Here is a 23,888-nt window from a genome sequence, read left to right on the forward strand (position 1 = left end):
ATGTAACGAAACTAAAAATGATTAGGCCTACATGAAGTCTCGGTACAGTTTCTTGTTACTGCAATATTTTTACATTTGTATTGCCAAAACGACTGCAGCATTGCTTAGTACAATTAAAACAGTGCAAAACTGAAAATAGTACAGCATATTTGGCCAGTTTCTTTGTCTCTCTAACAGAGGTGCCACGTGTCCTGAGAAAACAAGCAACACTGCATATTATGTTGTATATAATAGCCTACTCTGTATGCCATTGCATGCCAACTGCTAAAGCCAAACCAAACGAGGCATTTATCCTAAAACAGACACTTTGCCTAAACCTGCTCTGCAAGTTTGAAATGCTCAGACACTCTCCATATGAACGAGCAAGCGATTCACACCTTTATGTCAACCCCCCACGACAAAGCAAACTACCCCCAAACCCCAACCTCCTCCTGCTGGACTGAATTCAGTCACACTTGCTTAGTGTAAAATGGACATGCTCTATCTTAAAGGTCCCATGACATGCTGCTTTTTGGATGCTTTTATATAGGCCTAAGTGGTCCCTAATACTGTATCGGAGGTCTGTTTCCCGAAATTCAGCCTTGGTGCAGAATTTCAGCCACTATGAGCCAGTCCCACAATGAGCTTTCCTTAGGACGTGCCGTTCTGTGTCTGTAGCTTTAAGGATGAGAGAGGCGGGGCAAGGTGGAGAGTGGGGGTGTGGCCTTAACCAGCTTGCACTACCATGCGCTAATGTTGACAGTGGATGTATCGCAATGGCTCATAGACACGCAGTCGTTCCAAGTTTTTCAGTTTGACCCAGAATCTGATCCGGATGGAGAAGCACCGGATGAAGAAGTTGCAACTCAGCGGCTACAGCAGGACGTCTCCGAATGGTTAGTTTAAAATACTGTGTCTGGATACGGTACTTTAGTTGGTTTGTTTATGTATGCTGTTTCAGTTATTATCATGTAGCTAATGATAGCCATAGGCTTGGATGAAGGAACTAAAAAAATACTTTGGTGTTCATTTGTTCATCCAAACACTGAGCAACTGTCATGCTTTGCTCGTTTGCAAGCCACGATGTCTCTCGAGGAAAAAAAATTATTAAAAAAAATAAAAAAATAAAAACAATCCGTAATTTTAACCCGTGTTGCTGAAATCATGGCTACAATCCACCACTCGACTATGGATAGATTAACTTGATAAACCAACTTGCCTTTTCCATTGTGTGTTTTCACACACAAGACAGATGCGCTCTTCATTCATCTCACTTTGCACTATAATAAACACAAGAATTATCTGCATGATGTCACTGTTATTTTTATTATTGCGAAGAAGCATGTTAAAATGCTGTTTGGTTCCAAAATGCGATACACAATTTCCGCCAAAATCAGTATTGTATCTGGTCAGTATTGAAAAGTCCATTTTTAATTTTACATAAAATTAGATATCCGCCGTGTTATTCTGTCATGGTTGAAACGCCAGTCTCCCTTTTCTACAGAATTCGATACATCCGCTCAGCCAATCACAGCGCACCATTCAACACACTGTAGACAGTAATGGCGGCACTTGAATACACCCGGCATCCTAGTTTTCCTCATCTAGCCCAGACAGCAATATAGTTTTGGCCCAGATCCAGCCCACATCTGGCCCGTGTGAAATCCATGCGGGCCAGATATATGGCCAGATGTGGGCCGACACTGCTTGCTGTCTGGGAGGCTACTTTGTACTTTGTGATCAACAAACAAACAAAAAAGGGCTGCATGATAAATTGCATGTGATTGTTGTGCGCATCATGTCAGGTTCTGTAATCAGCAGTAAATCTCCTTCACGTGCTTTCAGATGGAGCGGCATTTAATACACAGAGCCGTAGATCAATGAGAAGCTATTCGCAATATCGCATTCATAATCGCAGATGAATCACATCCGATTATGAATGTGATATTGCGTAGCTTGTCAGTGTAAGTGTTTTTATCAATGCCATTAATGTTTTTGTTAATACAGCGTATAGCACTAGTCAACTAAATGAATGTAACATAGCAAAGATGAATGCACTTCTGGAAGTTGAATGTAAGGGAAATGTCATTGTGGAATTTTGGTGGTGTGTGTGATATTGTTAGTGTTCTTGTTCATGATTTTCTTTTATTGTTGTAATTAATCTATAGCATTAACGAGATGACTCGTTGAATTCATTTTGGGAGCGATAACTGATTGAATGTAGCCTACCTATTTTTAGTCCAGTGCCAGTATATTAGTAGGCTGTTGACCCAAGTTCAGAGGCTGTCATATGTGGACCAACTTTGTGTATTTTCAACAGTTTCAATATGAAAAATAACTTTTATATTGATTCAATGGATTTATTGCATTTTGAAAAAAAAAAAAAAAAAAGTGTCATGGATTTATTGCATTTTGGGGAAAAAATAATATTTTTATAGTAAATCTTTGAAAATCAAAATCTGTTTTTGAATTTTTAATGATATTATAACCTAAAGATGCTATGTGAAAGTTTGAAATAGAAAATGGTGGTTTTCGTCTTGCCACTTTCTTGGTAAAGAAAACACATTTTTACTCAATCAAAACGTGAGCACGCTGCTTTTTGATGCTGCTTTTGATGAATAGCCTACAGCAAAACTATATATAGCACCGATGATAAGCACGTTTATTTTTCAGCCTCACATAAAATTATTAATAGAACAAAATTCTTAAGTTGTACTGTGTTGTCTAATTAATTATTATTATTATTATTATTATTTTTTTTTTACATTTTATGGATCTCATGCATGCCAAAATAAGAAACCGCATTATTATTATTATTTAAAATATGGTTTAATTATTATTTAAACACGTTTTAAATACAAAGGAATGAATCATAGAAAGTGATCAATTTCTTAATTCATGTCCATAATTTTTGGCATGTCATGGGCTCTGTATACTGGAATAAATGTGTTAAAAAAAAGGCCAGATAACGAGCAAGTATGTGTGACCTGCTGAAATACATCAGATAATTATTAAATGTAAGTTTCAAGCCTTTCACTGTGACATTAATGTGAGTGCCAAAATATGTGTTGGCCTAGCTAGCCTATAACACTCAACAATAAGCCACCTTTTCAATCATTTTATTTTTTATGCCATAGGCTAATGCACACCTCCTTAAACGTAATCTAAACATTCTGAGTGTCAGGTTTCTGAAGGGAGGCCTCAAAAGCAGAGGGAGTGTTAAAAGGTTTATTTGACACAATGACTGACAGGACTAGAGATGGTGAGAAGGGGAGTGCACACAGTCCAGATGAAAGGCAGAGAAATATTCGTGGACCGGCAGGCTGTGAGAATGACACAGAGTTCAGTCCAAGATGGCAGTTCGCTAGAGAGCGGTGATGGCAGCGCAGCTGGAGGTAGCAGCGGAGGCCTGACAGGATCGAGAGGCTCAGCCACTCCACATTAGAGATCTTACTGGCCCAGCCTAGGTCCAGCTGAGAGGCAGATCAAGGCGGCAGTCCAGGAGCACAGCCTACAGGACTGGACAGGGCAGGATGAGACTAGTGACAGACAGGAGACAAAATAAACTACAAAGCAGGGGAGGGTGGCTGAGCTGGCAAATACAAAGACGATAGCACACAAGCAAGGTAGATCAATGAACTGACAACACAAGAGGGAAAGGGATAACACTATAAAGGGACAGAGAACACGAGGAACAGGTGGGAACACTCAGACAAACAAGGAGAGACGAGAGGGACAGGTGACCACATCTCGGGAACAACGATGAGCTTACGTGGGGCTGGCACTGGAAGGCGCTCTCGAGGAGGTGGCAATGGGGCGAACTCGGGGGCTGGAGCCGGCAATGGGGCGAATTCAGGGGCTGGAGCCGGCACTGGGACTGCTCCTTCTGGAGCGAGCTCTGGGACTGCTCCTTCTGGAGCGAGCTCTGGGACTGCTCCTTCTGGAGCGAGCTCTGGGACTGCTCCTTCTGGAGCTAGAGCAGACTCGGGAACCGCCCTCTCAGGAGAGTGTTCCCGCCAGTCATGTTAAGTCAAAGAATGTTCCTGTCAGTCATGTCATGTCATGTCCACAAGGACACTTCCTAAGCTGGCTGCTTCTCCTATCATGGCCACGGAGGCCGACGCAGAGGTTATCATTTTGCCTGCTCTGGCCACGGAGGCCAGTTCCAAGCAGCCTGTTTTCCCAGTTGCGTCCACGGATGCCATTCCTGCTAGCCATGTCAAGTCTACGAATGTTCCCGCTAGTCATGTGAAGGCAACCGATATCCCTGAGAATCAAGTTATGCCCATTGAGGCTATTCCTGAACTGCCCAAGCTCACGATGTTGGCCACGAAGGCCATTCCAGCGGCTCTCATTCAGCCCATTATGACCACGGAGACCATCTCCGAGCACCCCGCTCTCCCAGTCACAGCCATGGAGGCCGTTCCCAAGCAGCCTGTTGTCACGGCCACTGAGGCCTTCTCTGAGTCTCTTGCCAACCTTATCAGGTCCACTAGAGAGATTCTCGCTACCCAGTATGAGATTCCTAGAGGTGAGCTTCCAGAGTCTGCTATGGAAGTGGGCAAAAAAGTCCCATTGACTTACAATGGCGGAATGTTCGTGAATTTGAATCACACACTCATTTGACTCCTCTTTTAAGGAACCAATAAGTAATGAGCTATGATCTTCATAGCCACACCCTAGCAACCACTTACAGCACCCTAGCAACCACCCCATAGACCTCCAATGAAAACAGATCAAAAGGGATATCTTTGGATAGAAGTGTCATAGAAACATGCAGGTTTTGCTCTTTTGACTCGTGATCGCAAACAGGACTTCATGCATGCTACACACACTAGCAGTGAATAGCTACATGCTAATAGTGATTAGCTAAGTGTTAAATCAGGCTAAGAACATACGAATAACTCTATAAAACTACATAGTAATGATGTGTGACAACTACCAACCGCTTAGCAACACAATAGTAACCACCCAGTTATAGAGGTGTGCTATATATTTTATAAGTAATAGAGTGTACGATGTTCGTCTGGTGGATGAAAAAATGTGGGTGAAAAAGTCCCATAGACTTAACATTGTCACAAAATTAGTGAGATTATATCTTTGGATCAGGAGGTCACAGAGACTTCGAGGAGGGCTCATTTGACTCTGCCTATCAAGCAGCCAATAAGTACCGACATGACAACTTCATAGCTATGCCCTAGCAACCACTTACAGCACCCTAGCAACCGTAAAAGGACATTAACTAACAATTTTTCAGCACCAAAACGTTGTAGAAACATGGAGTTGGGCTCTGTTGATTCAGACTGTCATAAACTGTATGGCCACACCATAGCAACCATTTAGAGTACCTTAGCAACTGAACAAACACATGAATAAGCAATTTCTCAGCACCAGAAAGTGGTATAGATATGGGGGTGGCCTCTTTTGTCTGGACTGAAAAACCAGTCTGTAAGTATCACCATGGCAACTGTGCAGCTACACCCTAGCAACCACATAGAGAACCCTAGCAACCGTATAGCAACATAAAGAAGCCATATCTCAGCTCCACAACATCATACAGACATGGGAGTTGGCTCTCTACAATCGCGCAGAACACTGTAGTATCTGCCCAGCGCCGAGTTTTGCCACGGCAAGCACCACTCACATTTTCTTCAGGAAATGTACATTCTAGTTATTAATACTCTGTTCACAAATATATTTTAATAGCGTGCTAAACAATAATAATTAGCTTCTCAGATATAAAATATCATTTTTTATAGTACAAAGTACATAGTTTTATTGTACAAAGCATGCTTGAGTCTGTGGCTACATAATCATATCATAGACTACTATAAAATCATACATACTAGACTGTATGACTACAAAATCATAGTTGGGTTTTTCCCAAACTATAATTATAATGTAAAACATTTTGAATATGATAGGCAATTCATTGTATTTAAATTTCTTACGGCGCAATGATGTTTTCATGCTCTATATAAAACAAAAGTAATATGAGTGTACACTGTAACATGATGAATGCTACGAGTCTAAGTATGTTTAGTACATGTTTATTATTAATAGCCTACTCTGTTCAGAAATAGATTTTAATAACGTGCTAAACAATAATAATTAGTTTCTCAGATCTAAGATTTCTTTCTCTTTTTTTATGATAGTACAAAGCATGTGTGAGTCTATGGCTACAAAACATACATATATATATATATGTTCCTGATATTAACATGCTCACAAATGTTTTTTTTTTTTTTGGTTGTTTGTATTTTATTGAATCAGATACCAGCACCAGATGTATCCTGGTGTCTCTTCAAACTGTTTTCCTCTGAGAGCGCTGCACCAACATCAGATGTTCAACTACACTGATATTCTATGTTAAAACAAGCTCCTTTTCTACTGATTGTTTTTTTCTTCTTGAATCCATGGAAAGAAGTAGAGACACCTAAATAAAACACGTAAATATCAGGTATGATTTACTTGTTTCACTTGTTGAACAGAATCTGTTGCAGGAATGACTCAAAGTCTGTTCACATCTCTGTGGTTAGATCAGTGTGCACAATGTGTCTTTGACCTTCATTATGTATGTTTTGATTATACTGTGTTGTAAATAAAATACAAATAATTTAAAAAACCCTTTTTTTCAATCTCCTCACATTCTCTCTTACCTGCCTCACAGTCACAGTCACACTGATGGGCCATTAGGGGAGGGCCCTTTGTCTCTCAGGTGAGACTCACTTAATATTCATGGCCATTGCCACTCCGTCGCATATAGACCCTCGACCACAAAACATGTCTTGAAAATTTTAAATCAATATATTGTTTTCTGTGAATGAGTAAGCAGAATGATTTTCACATAATTTTGAAGTAAATATTCTAGCCTACAAGACTGATTACTCAAAAGTCTTATTCAGAACTATTTAGTGTGGGTTTTAAGGGCCTTATTTCAGCTAAAATTTTTTCCCCCAAAACTTACTAACCACGCATATTTTTTTTCTAAAAAATGCAAACATGTACATCCATCTTGGTCACATATTATTGTAGCACAGTTTGTGCTGAATACAAAAAAATTACATGTTGGCCAATAGTATGTTTTAAGTAGCTGAAATAAGCACAAATATCAGGGCATGTCAAAACATCTCAAGGGCCCCAAAATGACCTCGGACCCCAGAGGGTTAATTATTGTGATTCACTCACGCTGTTTGTGAAATTATGTCTCACAGAAAGTTTTCAAATTACTTTATAAGTTATTTAATGAAAAAATATGAATTGTACCTCACTTTCAGCATTATAATTATTTCGCCCACGCCCAGTAGCTGGACAGAGACCGAGACGGTGCCGCTGCATGTCATGCCAAACCTCTGATGGCAGGCGCATCATCAGCTTGAGATCGTTTTTTTGAGATCGGCATTTATAGAGACCACCGATCAAACATCCCAAAGCGATTATCAGCCGATAGTGATTGGTAGCCGATCAATCGGAGCACCCCTAGTTTTGTGGCTCTTTAATGTGTCGTGACAGATTGCCTCATTTCAAACACATGCACCGATCATCTTTTCATATGTACTTAATGCACGAAAAAACATGAATAAACATCCTAAATTATTTTATTTCAACTGCGGAACACACCATTTTTTCAAGTTTAACCACCAAAGTTAATCTACTCTCCTGTCTGATTTGTGGTTAAGGCTAGAAGAGATACAGCTGTGGCTACTGGGCATGCGCATTTACATATTTTCTATGAAAATGATCTTAAAAAGCACATGGCGCCATAGTTTACAGTTTACTTTACTGTGTTGCAATTGCCGTCTTTTTGCAGTAAAGGACCTGTCATAGTTTAATGAGTGGGAAGATGACATGAAGCGATGCGAGGTTAGCTACATTTATGAGCGCATGTGCATAAACAGCTCTCAATCGGGGTGAAGTTCACAGGATTTTGTCCACAGAATGATAAGAGCACAAGTTTTAACATGTTATTTTATTATTTAACGCTCAGTATTTTAACTTAAGCGCTGCAAGTCATGCATACAGCACCAGACGTGATATATTGTCTGGTATGCAAAACAAGTACTTTAAATGAATTCATTAGCTTATTGCTGTTACTGTGGCAGCCAACAACAACACAGCTTAACCCTCTGCACACATATATACATATATATATATATATTTAGTTAGACTGAATTGAAACTTTTTCAATATATCTTTTCTACCCCATTTTAACATGGATTTCTATGGAGACGGCCGTAGCTGTTGGGCAAGATGGCAGATAGCAGCGGCGGCACATAATATCCGCGTTCTGATTGGTCAGATCACCTGTCAATCAAGCTCTTTGCGAACAGTCAATTGTTATGGTCCAACATCCCTGACTGAGATCATAAAAACCCCTTTAAAAAGAGAAGTAGTAAGGAAATATTGGGTACATCCAATCCTGAGATATAGAGAGGAAGGAGAGTTCCCCCTCCTTATTAAAGAGCAGCGGGATTATCACGAGCGATTAAAAGTTTACTTCAGGATGTCAGTGGCTCAGTTTGATGCTTTGCTAGCGATTAGTAGAGCCACATCTTAAAAAGAAGACCACCAATTTCTGTGCAAGGATCTTAACAGTGCTTTGTGCTGCGAGACGAAGTGGATGAACTTGACAATCGCCATTCTGGATTTTGGTGTTCGCTTGTACGGTGGCACTGAATTGTTAAAACACCTTTCTAAATACTTGCTAAGGATGCGAAAAACGCAGAAAATCAAACCCGATCCAAATTTTTTAAATGAAGGACAAATGTTTCGTAGGCAGTGTGTAAACGTTATTGACACAGCGTGAGGTCGTATTTATTTTTCAACGTGCGAAAATTTCGGACAGAAACTTTGGACTCATTGTGCAATGGCCTTTAGCCTATAACTAACAGAATCCTCAACTGAACAAAGTCCTTTAAGACACACAGATACATTAATCTTTTAAAAAATAAATGAGAAATAGTTTAATTTGCTCCATCAGTTGTTTTAAAAACTAATGCAGCTGAGCCAAACACATCCTCATACAGGGACAGTAATTAATTCATAAACATAATATTCAATATGTTTTATATTATCACACTATCTGATGTTCAGCAAAATACTTGAATAACATGCTTTTCGTCCTCTTGAAAAATTACAAGCATGCGCAGTATCAACAGCTAGCTCATCGGTTCTCAAATCAGATGTGTCCGAAAGAAACCGTTCTCGGTTGAGTGTAAAAACTGATCTGAAAACTGTTGGAACCAATTGCAACCGCACTAGCAGTGGGCATGTACATTCATTAGTTCCTGGCACGCTGCACACATGCTCAGTTTATCAGCTGCTCTGCTCATGCTCATCATCAGTTCTCTTTTCACAGCAGTTCAAGTCAGTGCACTTGTTGGAGTAACTGAATAACTCTGGATATTGGTTTATTTCGAGTCAGAGGGAGTGTCAGGCATGTTAAAATAGTGAATAACTTAAGTAATTTGTGGATTAGTGCTTACTGGTGACGCTAATCGTTTTAAACAGTTCAGTACGATTTGGTGAACTGGTTCGATGGGTTCACTAAGAAGAACCAGTTAAATAGAATGATTAATTTGCGAACCGGACATCACTAGTCTCATATACTCTGCCAAAACAAAACTTCTGTCAGGACCACTATCGTCAAAGGTTACTGACAATTAGCATACAGTTTGGATTGGTGGTATGGTTCTGTTCTGGGCAAGAACTCCTGTGCATCCATGCAGTCTAGCATGGATAAGAGCAGGGAGAGCAGCAATAACCCACCAGTGTAAACAGAACAGAACCAACATAAATGTATTGCAGATATCATTAAGGTTCAATAATTTAATGTAACATTTTAGAAATTGGTCTCATTCAAGGAGAATCAGAAGGCTGAATCCTGACTGACAAGAGGAGTCGTCGGGGATGGAGGTGGGTAATTGGCTATTGAGCAACGCGAAAGCTGGTGATAATACTGAAGGACCTTATATATGAGTGCTATGATAGGTGTCGCATCCCTATAGGTAGACGTCGATCAGCTGGGAGTCAGTTGATGCGAGCTTGACTAACGTGACCTGCCAGAACTGACGCTACACTTGAATCCGTTTGGTTTGGATTTTCATGTCCATCGTGCTGAAATCATACATTTTAAAGCCATATCAGTCTAAACTTCTGATATACGGTTTTCTGAATGCACACATCTGAAGCATGCACACAGACAGCGGCTGTCACATGGCATGTGAGTACTAAAACTTGTGTGTATTTGACAGTATAAGAACTTAGTTATGTTAAAAACACACATAAATTACAAAAACACAGTTGGTTATGTATGTGAAGGCAAACATGAATACTGCTTTTAAACTTTGGGAGAACACGGCAGCTGGAATATGCTCCAGTTATTATTAATGGGGACAGAGTGTCCAGTTTCAAGGCAATTGTATTAAGTACACAGGAGGTACAGTGTGCATTGAGGATGCTGAATTCATGGAAAGCTATAGGCTCAGATGGAGTTTCAGGACGGGTACTTAAAAAAAAAAAAAAAAAAGTGCTGGAGAGTTAGCGTGGGTATTTACAAGCATCTTTAACCTGTCTTTATTGCAGGCAAGAGTCCCCAAGTGCTTCAAGTCCACAATTATTGTTCCAGTACCAAAGAAAACAAACATCAGTACCTTGAATGATTATCGTCCAGTTGCATTAACTCCAGTAATAATGAAGTGCTTTGAAAGACTGATTCTCTCACACATTAAGACTGCTATTCCTGCTTCTTTGGACCCACATCAGTTCGCATATAGAGCCAACAGATCTACAGAAGATGCCATCTCATTGACTGTTCACTCTGTCTTGTCCCATTTGGACAGACATGGCACATATGCGAGAATGTTATTTGTCGATTTTAGCTCTGCTTTCAATACTGTCATTCCCAGTATGCTCATTCTTAAACTTCAGGATTTAGGACTCAGTTCATTACTATGCAACTGGATCCTGAATTTCTTCTCAGAATGCCCTCAGGTGGTGAGATTGGGCACACAACTGTCTTCAACTCTTACATTGAGCACTGGCATGCCGCAAGGATGTGTATTGAGTCCCATCCTTAATTCCCTCTTATACATGATTGTATTCCTGCATCTTCTGATAACATTATTGTTAAATTTGTGGATGACACAACAGTGATTGGTCTGATTAACAACAACGAATCAGCCTTCAGAGGGATAAACTGGTGCTCTAGAAACAGTTTGACCCTTAATACAGAGAAGACCAAGGAGTTAATTATCACCTTTGGGAGAACACGGCAGCTGGAATATGCTCCAGTGTTTATTAATGGGGACAGAGTGGAGAGTGTCCAGTTTCAAGTTTTTGGGCACATTGTAACGGTCTCCCTGTGAACACCCTTGAGTAGTGATTTTCAATCCTGTTCCTCGGGACCCACAGCTCTGCACATTTTGCATGTCTTTGCGGTTCTTGAAACAAAGTTACTTGCTGGACCTCCAAAACAGGTGGAACACACAGCAGATTGGCATCACAGACCCCCGCGGCATACAGCCGGTGAGTCCTATGAATCTAGTGAATCTCAACAGTTTATACAAAGTGTAGAAGAACAAGCTGATCGACAGACTAATCGATGGCACAAACAGGGAGCGAGACCCAAAGGCACTCGAGACATCAGATTGTCACGAGTATCTCGTATTGCTGCGGTAGCATCCTCTACCCCAGATACAGCTATGACAAGACTTGTAAACACTGGCATTTTACAACCCCCTATACATCTTGAGAACCGATTCGAAGCATTAATGAATGTGGGTGAGGAATCCCCAAATGTGACAAAACATGGATCGAATCAGCCAGCAGCTAACGCCGCTACTAACAGGCGCCGAGGTCGAGCAGACAGCGGCACTCAGCTCAGAGCGCAGCCGAGCCCAGGACTCTGATAGTGGGCGACTCTATTATCAGAAACATCAGTAGCAGGACTACAACTACATGCTGCTTTCCTCAAGCAACCGTCTCTGATGTGAACAAGGAACTTCGGAACATTCTGATGAAGCACAAGACTGCAAATCGAATCATCATCCATGTGGGGAAGAACGATATTCGGAAAGAGCAGTCAGAACTGCTTAAGAAGGATTTCAGTGAACTCTTTGAAACAATTCAAAGACTTGAAGTTCAGTCGTTCATCAGTGGACCACTCCCAGCAAGGGAACTAACATGTTTTCACGGCTGCTTGGGCTGAATACATGGCTACAAAGAACCTGCAGTACAAAAGGAGTCAACTTCATCGACAACTTCAATATTTTCTGGGGCCATAGACAACTGTTTAAACTGGACGGCTTCCACCCAAACAAACTTGGTGCGAGAGTGCTAAAGGACAATATCTATTTCTCCCTCCGTCATCTTTCAGTGGTGTGTGCCAATCCACTCGGCCTCAATGGCACACACACACCTGGACAGAATATGAGTGACCACAGGACTTCATGTCAGCCTCAGAGTCATCTTATGGTTGACACATCCCACAAGGACACTGATAACACCACGCAGCCAAAACAAACTTTCCTCACAGAGACTATCCCGGCTGAGCCCTGCCCACACAGCTCATCACAAACAGACTGTGACGTACTACATCAGCTCCAAGACTCAGCACCCAAGGACAACTATCTGGAAAACAGCCAGGGAAGCCAGGACAACATATCACAGCCACCGGAAACACCAGAGCCAGAGCCCCGCTCGCCAGACACACTATCCTCTCTCCAGAATCTCCACTTCTAAGCTTCTCACAGAAAATGGAGGAACTGGTGTATGCTGGGACCAAACTCTCCCACTCGTTCGCTGCAAGCCCCAGATATCAACTAAAAAGCGGGCCCCACAACCACCAAAGACTTCATGCCCAGCTCTCCTCCTCCTCCTGTGAGAGCTCTCCGTCCGCTGTCACAATGCCAGGGCCAAAACCCTCCTCCATCGGCTGTAGGTGAACCAAAAACAACTGATAACAGCTCTCAGTGATATGTGTCGGGTCCCGCTATATTAGCAGCAACACTCACAAATGTTCACAGAACAAGCGGGAACCCAGTGTGCCTGTAGCTTTTATATTTCTGTTTTATCACTTGATAGAAAGTCTAAGGCCTTCTCAAGCCGTCGGCTGACCCATCTAATCTGCGGCCTGTAATGCGTCAATCTAAGATTGCTGTAGAGACAAAATGTAATTCCATCAAGTTAGCATTTTTAAACATTCGCTCACTAAAAATAAATCATTTCTGATCAATGATTTTATAACCACAAACAACCTGGATTTTATGTTTCTAAATGAAACATGTCTTGAAGACAGCTGCAGTGCAACAGTCCTCAATGAAACAGCCCCTCCTAACTTTAACTTTACAAGTGTCTGCAGGACTGTTAGGAGAGGTGGAGGTGTAGCTGCTCTATTTAAAGATGTTTATCAATGCAAGCAAGTGTCATTTGGTCAGTATTTGTCCTTTGAATATCTAGGTATTGTGCTGAAAGGTGCTCCACGCATTCTGTTTATCATTATTTACAGGCCTCCAAAATACTCTCCAGCCTTTGTTGAAGAGTTCACAGAACTGTTATCAATGATTTCCTCAGAGTTTGACTGTTTTACTATTGCAGGGGATTTTAATATTCACATAGATAATGCAGAAATCAAAACTGCAAAAGAAATTATTACTGTTTTAAACACTTTTGATCTGATCCAGCATGTGCATGAACCCACACACAATCGTGGACACACTCTAGATTTACTCATCAGTAAAGGTCTAAAAATTTAATCCATTGTTGTTAAGGATGTAGCACTATCTGATCACTTCTGTATTTTCTTTGATATATTGATCTCTGTTACCACTGAATCTAGATCTGTCTCTGTCAGAAAGAGATGCATTAATGAGAAAACTAGTGCGCTATTTATGAAGGCTATATCTTTAACACCAAGCATTTCTGCAGACTCTGTTGATCTTCTCCTGGATTCTTTTAACTCAAAAGTTAAGAATGTTATTGATGATATTGCTCCGACAAGGGTCTGCAAGAAGAATGGCAGACAAAAATCACCATGGAGAAAATCAACAGCAGCTCAGAGTATGAAAAGACAATGCAGAAAAGCTGAGCGGATGTGGCGGAAGACAAAACTTGAAATTCACTATAGCATCTATAAAGACAGCCTTCATGCTTTCAATGTGGAACTAGCCACAGCTAGACAGACCTACTTCTCAAACCTTATAAACAGTAACTTAAACAACTCTCGCACTCTTTTTGCTACTGTGGAGAGACTGACAAACCCCCCCCAAGTCAGATTCCCAGTGAAATGCTCTCCGACAGTAAATGCAATGAGTTTGCTTCCTTCTTTTCTGAGAAGATCAATAATATCAGAAAGGAGATTGGCATATCTACTTTTGCAGAGGTCACACAGATTCGACTGCAATTTCAAAAATAAGTGACTATGTCTGTTTTTGAAGCAATTGATTGCAAAATTTTGAAAGAAATAGTACAGCACCTTAAATCATCAACCTGCTATCTTGACACACTTCCCACATCTTTTTCAAAAGTGTGCTTAACTGTTTAGAAGCAGATCTCTTAGAAGTGGTGAACGCCTCACTTCTTTCTGGGACTTTTCCAAACTCCTGAAAACTGCAGTTGTTAAGCCCCTTCTGAAAAAGCGCAATCTTGATAACACAATGTTGAACAACTATAGACCAATATCAAATCTTCCGTTCATAGGTAAGATTATTGAAAAGGTAGTTTTAATCAGCTGAACAACCACTTAAACTTAAATGGATACCTGGACAATTTTCAATCTGGTTTCCGAGCACATCATAGCACAGAGACAGCACTCATTAAGATAATAAATGATATTCGCTTCAATTCTGATTCAGGCAAAATATCAGTGCTGGTACTTCTAGATCTTAGTGCTGCGTTTGACACTGTTGATCATAACATACTTCTAGAGAGACTGGAAAACTGGATCGGGCTTTCTGGGATGGTACTCAAATGGTTCAGGTCATACTTAGAAGGAGAGGTTATTATGTGAGTATAGGAGAGCATAAGTCTAAGTGGACGTCCATGACATGCGGAGTCCCACAAGGCTCAATTCTTGCACCGCTCTTGTTTAGCCTGTATATGCTCCCACTAAGTCAAATAATGAGAAGGAACCAAATTGCCTATCACAGCTATGCTGATGATACGCAGATTTACCTAGCCTTATCTCCAAATGACTACAGCCCCATTGACTCCCTCTGCCAATGCATTGATGAAATAAACTGTTGGATGTCCCAGAACTTTCTTCAGTTAAATAAGGAGAAAACTGAAGTCATTGCATTTGGAAACAAAGATGAAGTTCTCAAGGTGAATGCATACCTTGACTCTAGGGGTCAATCAACTAAAACCAAGTCAAAAATCTTGGGGTGTTTCTGGAGACAGACCTTAGTTTTAGTAGTCATGTCAAAGCAGTAACTAAATCAGCATACTATCATCTCAAAAACATTGCAAGAATTAGATGTTTTGTTTCCAGTCAAGACTTGGAGAAACTGGTTCATGCCTTTATCACCAGCAGGGTGGATTATTGTAATGGTCTCCTCACCGGCCTTCCAAAGAAGACCATTAGACAGCTGCAGCTCATCCAGAATGCTGCTGCCAGGATTCTGACTAGAACCAGAAAATTTGAGCATATTACACCAGTCCTCAGGTCCTTACACTGGCTTCCAGTTACATTTAGGATTGATTTTAAAGTACTTCTACTGTTTATAAATCTCTAAATGGCCTAGGACCTAAATACATTGGAGATATGCTCACTGAATATAAACCTAACAGACCACTCAGATCATTAGGATCGAGTCAGTTAGAAATACCAAGGGTTCACACAAAACAAGGGGAGTCTGCTTTTAGCTATTATGCTGCCCGCAGTTGGAACCAGCTTCCAGAAGAGATCAGATGTGCTAAAACATTAGCCACTTTTAAATCCAGACTCAAAACTCATCTGTTTAGCTGTGCATTTGTTGAATGAGCACTGTGCTACGTCCGAACTGATTGCACTATGTATAATCACTTTCTATTCTTAAATGTTTTAAATTCTTTTAAAATCAATTTTTAAATCACTTTGTTTTTATTGTTGTGATTTTTATTATTTTTAATAATGACTATTTCACTTCCTTTTATGTAAAGCACTTTGAATTACCATTGTGTATGAAATGTGCTATATAAATAAACTTGCCTTGATGATCTGAATCAGGTGTGTAAATTAGGGAGACATGCAAAATGTGCAGAGCTGTGGGTCCCCAGGAACAAGTTTGAAAACCACTGCCCTAGAGAGGCGAACTACAAGATAATTAGAGGGAGGGACCCACCGACCAAACTTGCATTTAAACAAACGAATCAAACACCTAATTTGAAAGATCAGGAAAAACATATTTACATAAACAAAACCCATCCAAAGAAATCAAAATAGCAAACAAAAGGAAAAATACACCCTACCACAATACTAGCACTGACGTTCAGCAATGCAGTTGAAAGGAAAAGAAAACCTTATATAACCATTGTCATGTAGAGTGATCCCTATGAGTTATTGCTTAGAGTCAATTGTCCCGTGCAGTGATGAAGTGTCCAGTAAATGAAGTAATCCAAAGAAACAGTTAATCCAAAAGAATCCCAGCCGCCGAACAATGAAGTGAGGCCTTGATACCGCTGTCCACTGGATACTGAACCCACAGGGTCCAGGCACAACAGCAGCATAGGATCCACACAGTTGAAGGACTGAAGATAGTGCATATACATAAAAAAGTCCTTCTACAAACAAAACATATAAACTAGCATTAGCATGCCATTTATAAACCAAACAGTAACTATACAACATGAAAGACAAGATACAGCTTGTCCATGAGCAAACCCAATTTAATATAGCTCAGACAAAAAAAACGCCACTTACTTGATTGAGCTTAAAACCACAGTTTCTCAATCTGGACTGTGTACCTTGGGTAAACCATGAGAGACAAACCATGCTTCCCTTCACCAAACCATACTCACTTCTTAAATACTGAGGAGCAGGCTACCTAGCTCCCCTAGAGCACGGGAGTAGTATGACATACAAAAACAACAAAAAACATGATAACCAAACTCTGGGTGGTTACAACATATATCTGGGGTCCACAAATATCATGGCATTGGTAAAGAAAGCACAACAAAGATTGTTTATCTTAAGGACATTAAGGAAAGCTTGTTTGCCTCAACAGATGCTGATTACTTTCTATCGGTGCACTATAGGGAGCATTCTAACATATTGCATTTCTGTATGGTTTTCTAGCTGTACAGTGAATGATAAGAAAGCACTCCAGAGGATTGTCTTGCGAGCACAGAGGATAATCAGACCTGAACTACCAGTATTAGAAGATATCTATAGGTCACGCTGTTTAGCAAAGGCTATCAGCATCTGTAAGGACCCTACACATCCATGCCACCACTTGTTTGAACCTCTGCCGTCTGGTAGGTGACATTTTATGCCCGTACTTCACGTTTAAGGAACAGCTTTATTCCTAGAGCCATTAATGCTCTGAATCAAGCTAACAAATTATTTTAATGGTATAATAGTGATTTAATATATATATATATATATATATATATATATTTTTTTTTTTTTTATAGTATTGCTTGAGACTGTTATGTCTAATTTACATTGTTATTATTATTTATTTTTATTATTTAGTTTTAATTGCATTTAGTGTGGAGTTTGCATGTGAAATTTTGTTGGTGGGTACAATGAAAGTTGTATGCATACAATAACAATAAAGAAATTCAATTCAATTCAATTCAAATGCTTTTGTGTGAAGATTAATATCAGCTTGTTCTGAGACACTGCTTATGATTTATGGGGATTAAAAAAAAGAGCGGGTGGATTTTTATCAATATAGGGTGGTTTTGTATACACTGCCAACACACATTTACAGTATGTTCAAACAACATGTAAGAGTGAATTTTGCATAATAGGTGCCATTTAACTGACTAAACAGTCAAAAAAAAAAAAAAAATCAAATAATCATAAAAGGTACTCCTACATGGTTATACCAGATTCAATTTCCTGGAAAAATAACAACTTTGCGACATTTACTGTTACTTTGATCTTGAGCATTGCTTGCTTCTGAAGAGCAAATACAGTATTCACTGTCCATAATCAAACAATGTGACTTTTTCTAATTTTAAACACAATCTGTACAATATGGTAAGTGAAAGTGAAGTGACATACAGCCAAGTATGTTGATCCAACGTGCACACACACCGTGAACACACACCCGGAGCAGTGGGCAGCCATTTATGCTGCGGCGCCCAGGGAGCAGTTGGGGGTTCGGTGCCTTGCTCAGTCGTGGTATTGAGGTGGAGAGAGCGCTGGACATTCACTCCCCCCACCTACAATCCCTGCCGACCCGAGATTCGAACCCACAAACTTTGGATTACGAGTCCGACTCTCTAACCATTAGGCCACGACTTCCCACATGAATAAATGCTGTTTTTACCTGGTCTCTGTAGTAGTTCTCCATGGCCTCAATCTCATCTTTGTATTTGCGGTAATTCTCCTGACGCAGTTCTTTAGTATGTGCACGCTGCTCTCTCAGATGAGCCTTCTGAAGTTCCAATCCTTCTTCAAAAATCTGCTTGAGCTTCTGAATAAACACACACACACAACAAAATGTGCATATACTGTGTTAAAAACAACCAGACTATAAAGATACTTTAAAAACATTGTTATACTGTGTTCTCTCATTTTTTTCTTCCTAAGCAAAACCTCTTCTACCAGACTTGTACAGCATACACACAAAATGTGGTTACATCATGCAACTGCAGCTTGTAACTTTGAGATGCTATTTCTATATTAGTTGACCCATGATGTGACTGTAAGACTGTCTGTATCAGGGGTTTTCATAATTTCTAATGCCAAAGATCCCCCTTTGAGATCAATTCTTTATTAGATTTAAATATATTATATTATGAATGCAAATTGAAGCATTTCAAAGGAGATCTACTAAATAATTTTAAGAAATGTTTGAGTCATTTAAGACTCTCTGAAACACAGAAACAAACACACAAATCTGTTTTCACTGGCACACAACATCTGTCGTGGGTGTCAAGTCAAGTCAAGTCAAGTCAAGTCACCTTTATTTATATAGCATTTTAACAATACAGATTGTGTCAAAGCAACTTTCCAATATCAGAATAGGAAAATAGTGTCAATAATGTAAAATGACAAGATTAAACACTCAATTTTCAGTTAAAGGCATTTCATTATTGAATTCAGTGATGTCATCGTCCAGCTCAGTTCAGTTTAAATAGTATCTGCGGAATCATGTAGACGATGTCGCTGGAAAATAAGTGTCCTCAACTAAGCAAGCCAGAGGCAACAGCGGCAAGGAACCAAAACTCCATTGGTGACAGAATGGAGAAAAAAATCTTGGGAGAAACCAGGCTGTCGGGGGGCCAGTTTTCCTCTGACCAGACAAAACAGCAGTTCAATTCCAACTGCAGCAAAGTCAGATTTTGTAAAGGACTCGTTTGGTTCCCGTGGTCTTGTCCCGATGGCTGTCTAGGTGACAAAGTCCTCACTGGGGATCTGTCTCTGGGGTTCTTCTAGGTGTCCTGATCTCCGCTTACGTTCAGGGCTGCAGAGGTCGTCTCTAGGTGCTGATCCACCATCTGATCTGGATCCGGGTGACTGCAGTGACCATCTGATTTGGATACGGACTGGATTGGGTGGCAACGGTGATCTCGGAGTAAGAAAGAAATGGACTAATATTAGCGTAGATGCCATTCTTCTTGCGATGTAACAAGTACATTGGGTGTTATGGGAAGTGTTCCCGGTTCTGGTTGACCTAATTAACGCAGCCTAACAATCCTTTAATGGATTTGAATATTAGAAGCGTATTAGTGTGTTATGCAAAGTGATGACTGACAGGACTTTCCGCCTCCAAATCGGTCTCACCTCCCATGGTCTCCCACAAGATTCCTTTGCTGCCATTACGGAGTTACAGAGGAAGAAGCAGCAGGCACCCAGATGTGGACTATAAGGACCTAGCTCATGAGCTCAAGCCAGCTCAAGTTTCAGCATTGCTCTCAAAAATGCTATGCAGTAGGTAGTCAACCAAAATGCCTATTATCATCATGTGATAAGCCGCAAGGCCACGGTGGTAAATACAACTCACTCACATCTAAAACTTGATAGCAGAATCAAGGGATGGTTGACACCATTGCTCAATAAAGCTGTAACTGTGACATTTTCACTCGTAAGTAGAGAAATTGTATAAATGTTTAATGTTCCAGCTATTTGACCACAGTTAGGGTAAAATATTACAGTGACGGCAGTGCTTGACGTGTGCTTACTTTTTACTGTACAGAACCAGTCGTTATTTTAGATAATTATTTAAATTTTAGATAGGGTGTTGCTATGTAGTTGCTAGGGTACCTGGGGTGGTTGCTATGCGGTTGCTAGGGTACCTGGGGTGGTTGCTAGGGAGGTTACTAGGGTACTCTGGGTCATTGCTAGAATGTTGCTATGCGGTTGCTAGGGTACTTGGTGTGGTTGCTATGGTGGCTGCTAGGGTCCCCAGGGTGGTTGCTAGGGTGTTGCTATGCAGTTGCTAAGATACTTGGGGTGGTTGCTATGGTGTTGATATGCGGTTTCTAGTGTACCCAGGGTGGTTGCTAGTGTGTTGCTATGTGGTTGCTAGGGTACTCAGGCTGGTTGCTAGGTTAGTTTGGATGTTTGTTAGTAGGGTTGCCCCCTAATAGTCAACTAACCATTAGTCAACCTCTATTCTCTTCAAGAATTTTATTAGTCGCAGAAAAAAAAAAATCCACAGTAGTGAATTCATGCAGTCCGTCACAGACAGATTGTTAACGGCTAGTCTATGGTAATACAGTATATCAGGCAGGACATCCAAGTTCACCTATCATTCATTGACCTCAAATATGGCTTATCATCTGAAATATGTTAGTAGCAGCAGCTTTACATGGCTGCTCAATCTAATGTTAACCTAGAAAAATGTTTGCTATTCAAGTGTCTGTGCGGAGTGTGGAATCTGAACAGTAGCGCTCACTGCAGGACAGATGGGTGGCGACAGTGTGCTCACTTGCTCTTAAAATACTCCATTTTTGGTCATACAGATAAGAGTAATACATCTTTCAAATCAGTAAAGACTACATTTATTTGTATGCATTCAGAATAACAACGAAACGTTGTGCTTTTGTAAAATAATTAAAGTAAACGGGATGTGCTTTCTGCCGTCTCGGTCTCTGTGAACTTGAGCGAGAACTCTGAAACTGTGTATACTTGCCTTACAGATATGAAAAATATATCTATAGAGAGTGAAATGTCTACTTTCAAATGAACCAATTAAACAATATTCTCAGATTATGTAATCCATATGAATCATGCATACAGGCGCATCACTGCAGAGATGATGAGCAGAGGTGGGTAGTAACAAAGTACATTCACTCCGTTACATTTACTTGAGTAAATTTTTGGAAAATGTGTACTTTTAAGAGTAGATTTAAAGATGGACACTTTTTCTGTAACTCGAGTATATTTATAATGATAAAAAAAAAGTACTTTTACTTTGCTACACTGGGCAAATTATGCAATTCATGTTAAGAAATGTGTAATTTATTCCAAGCACACTGTATTTTTTATCTGGAGCATGATCAATGCCCCATTCACGAATAAATCACTCTTTTGAGTCGATTCTGTTCAAGGCCTTGAACAAACATACGTTCTGAATTGGTTCGTGAATCATTGACTGAATTCTGATGAATATGCTTGAGCAATATGCTAGCATTCACAAATTCTCTCATCAGCATATTTAACAAACTGCAGAAAAGAGACTGATTGTAGACAGCTTCAGTAATTATAACGAGAGTTTTTGCAAAAATGTATAACTTAACTAAATGCACAACTGTTTTAGACTGCAGAGCTCTTCTGTTTCTTTACATCATTTATTCCCAGTTTGAACAACCGTATGGGAACCTTTTTCACCAAAGAGCCATTTTTTTTATTTTTGGTTAATCTTTTCCAAAAGAGCCAAAGTAAAAAATAAATAAATAAATAAATATATATATATATATATATATATACATACATGAATACATTAATACATGTACCATGCCACCCCTTATATATATACAGTGAGGAAAATAAGTATTTGAACACCCTGCTATTTTGCAAGTTCTCCCACTTAGAAATCATGGAGGGTCTGAAATTGTCATCGTAGGTGCATGTCCACTGTGAGAGACATAATCTAAAAAAAAAATCCAGAAATCACAATGTATGATTTTTAACTATTTATTTGTATGATACAGCTGCAAATAAGTATTTGAACACCTGAGAAAATCAATGTTAATATTTGGTACAGTAGCCTTTGTTTGCAATTACAGAGGTCAAACGTTTCCTGTAGTTTTTCACCAGGTTTGCACACATTGCAGGAGGGATTTTGGCCTCCTCCACACAGATCTTCTCTAGATCAGTCAGGTTTCTGGCCTGTCGCTGAGAAACACGGAGTTTGAGCTCCTCCAAAGATTCTCTATTGGGTTTAGGTCTGGAGACTGGCTAGGCCACGCCAGAACCTTGATATGCTTCTTACAGAGCCACTCCTTGGTTATCCTGGCTGTGTGCTTGGTCATTGTCATGTTGGAAGACCCAGCCTCGACCCATCTTCAATGCTCTAACTGAGGGAAGGAGGTTGTTCCCCAAAATCTCGCAATACATGGCCCCGGTCATCCTCTCCTTAATACAGTGCAGTCGCCCTGTCCCATGTGCAGAAAAACACCCCAAAGCATGATGCTACCACCCCATGCTTCACAGTAGGGATGGTGTTCTTGGGATGGTACTCATCATTCTTCTTCCTCCAAACACGTTTAGTGGAATTATGACCAAAAGTTCTATTTTGGTCTCATCTGACCACATGACTTTCTCCCATGACTCCTCTGGATCATCCAAATGGTCATTGGCAAACTTAAGTCAGGCCTGGTTTAAGCAGGGGAACCTTCCGTGCCATGCATGATTTCAAACCATGACGTCTTAGTGTATTACCAACAGTAACCTTGAAACGGTGGTCCCAGCTCTTTTCAGGTCATTGACCAGCTCCTCCCGTGTAGTTCTGGGATGATTTCTCACCTTTCTTAGGATCATTGAGACCCCACGAGGTGAGATCTTGCATGGAGCCCCAGTCCGAGGGAGATTGACAGTCATGTTTAGCTTCTTCCATTTTCTAATGATTGCTCCAACAGTGGACCTTTTTCACCAAGCTGCTTGGCAATTTCCCGTAGCCCTTTCCAACCTTGTGGAGGTGTATAATTTTGTCTCTAGTGTCTTTGGACAGCTCTTTGGTCTTGGCCATGTTAGTAGTTGGATTCTTACTGATTGTATGGGGTGGACAGGTGTCTTTATGCAGCTAACGACCTCAAACAGGTGCATCTAATTTAGGATAATAAATGGAGTGGAGGTGGACATTTTAAAGGCAGACTAACAGGTTTTTGAGGGTCAGAATTCTAGCTGATAGACAGGTGTTCAAATACTTATTTGCAGCTGTATCATACAAATAAATAGTTAAAAATCATACATTGTGATTTCTGGATTTTTTTAGATTATGTCTCTCACAGTGGACATGCACCTCACGATGACAATTTCAGACCCCTCCATGATTTCTAAGTGGGAGAACTTGCAAAATAGCAGGGTGTTCAAATACTTATTTTCCTCACTGTATATACAGTGGGGCAAAAAAGTATTTAGTCAGCCACCAATTGTGCAAGTTCTCCCACTTATAGAGATGAGAGAGGCCTGTAATTTTCATCATAGGTATACCTCAACTATGAGAGACAAAATGAGAAAAAAAAATCCAGAAAATCACATTGTAGGATTTTTAAAGAATTAATTGGTAAATTCCTCGGTAAAATAAGTATTT

At 40.2% G+C, this 23,888-nt stretch overlaps 1 protein-coding gene across 6 annotated transcripts in view; it reads right to left on the minus strand.

Annotated features, from left to right (window-relative positions):
• Window positions 1-23,888, minus strand: part of LOC131541933 (centrosomal protein of 95 kDa-like) — a 240,481-nt gene that overhangs the window by 62,245 nt on the left and 154,348 nt on the right. For 5 of the 6 annotated variants that reach the window (XM_058777989.1, XM_058777987.1, XM_058777986.1 and 2 more), the window contains one exon: window positions 18,456-18,602. In XM_058777989.1, the coding sequence (XP_058633972.1) occupies window positions 18,456-18,602 (147 nt within the window). Of the gene's footprint in view, window positions 1-2,761; window positions 3,499-18,455; window positions 18,603-23,888 lie in introns of those variants that run through there. The other variant, XM_058777988.1, reaches the window with a different exon arrangement.

This window comes from Onychostoma macrolepis, chromosome 06 (genome assembly GCF_012432095.1).
Source record: "Onychostoma macrolepis isolate SWU-2019 chromosome 06, ASM1243209v1, whole genome shotgun sequence".
Lineage (NCBI taxonomy): Eukaryota > Metazoa > Chordata > Actinopteri > Cypriniformes > Cyprinidae > Onychostoma > Onychostoma macrolepis.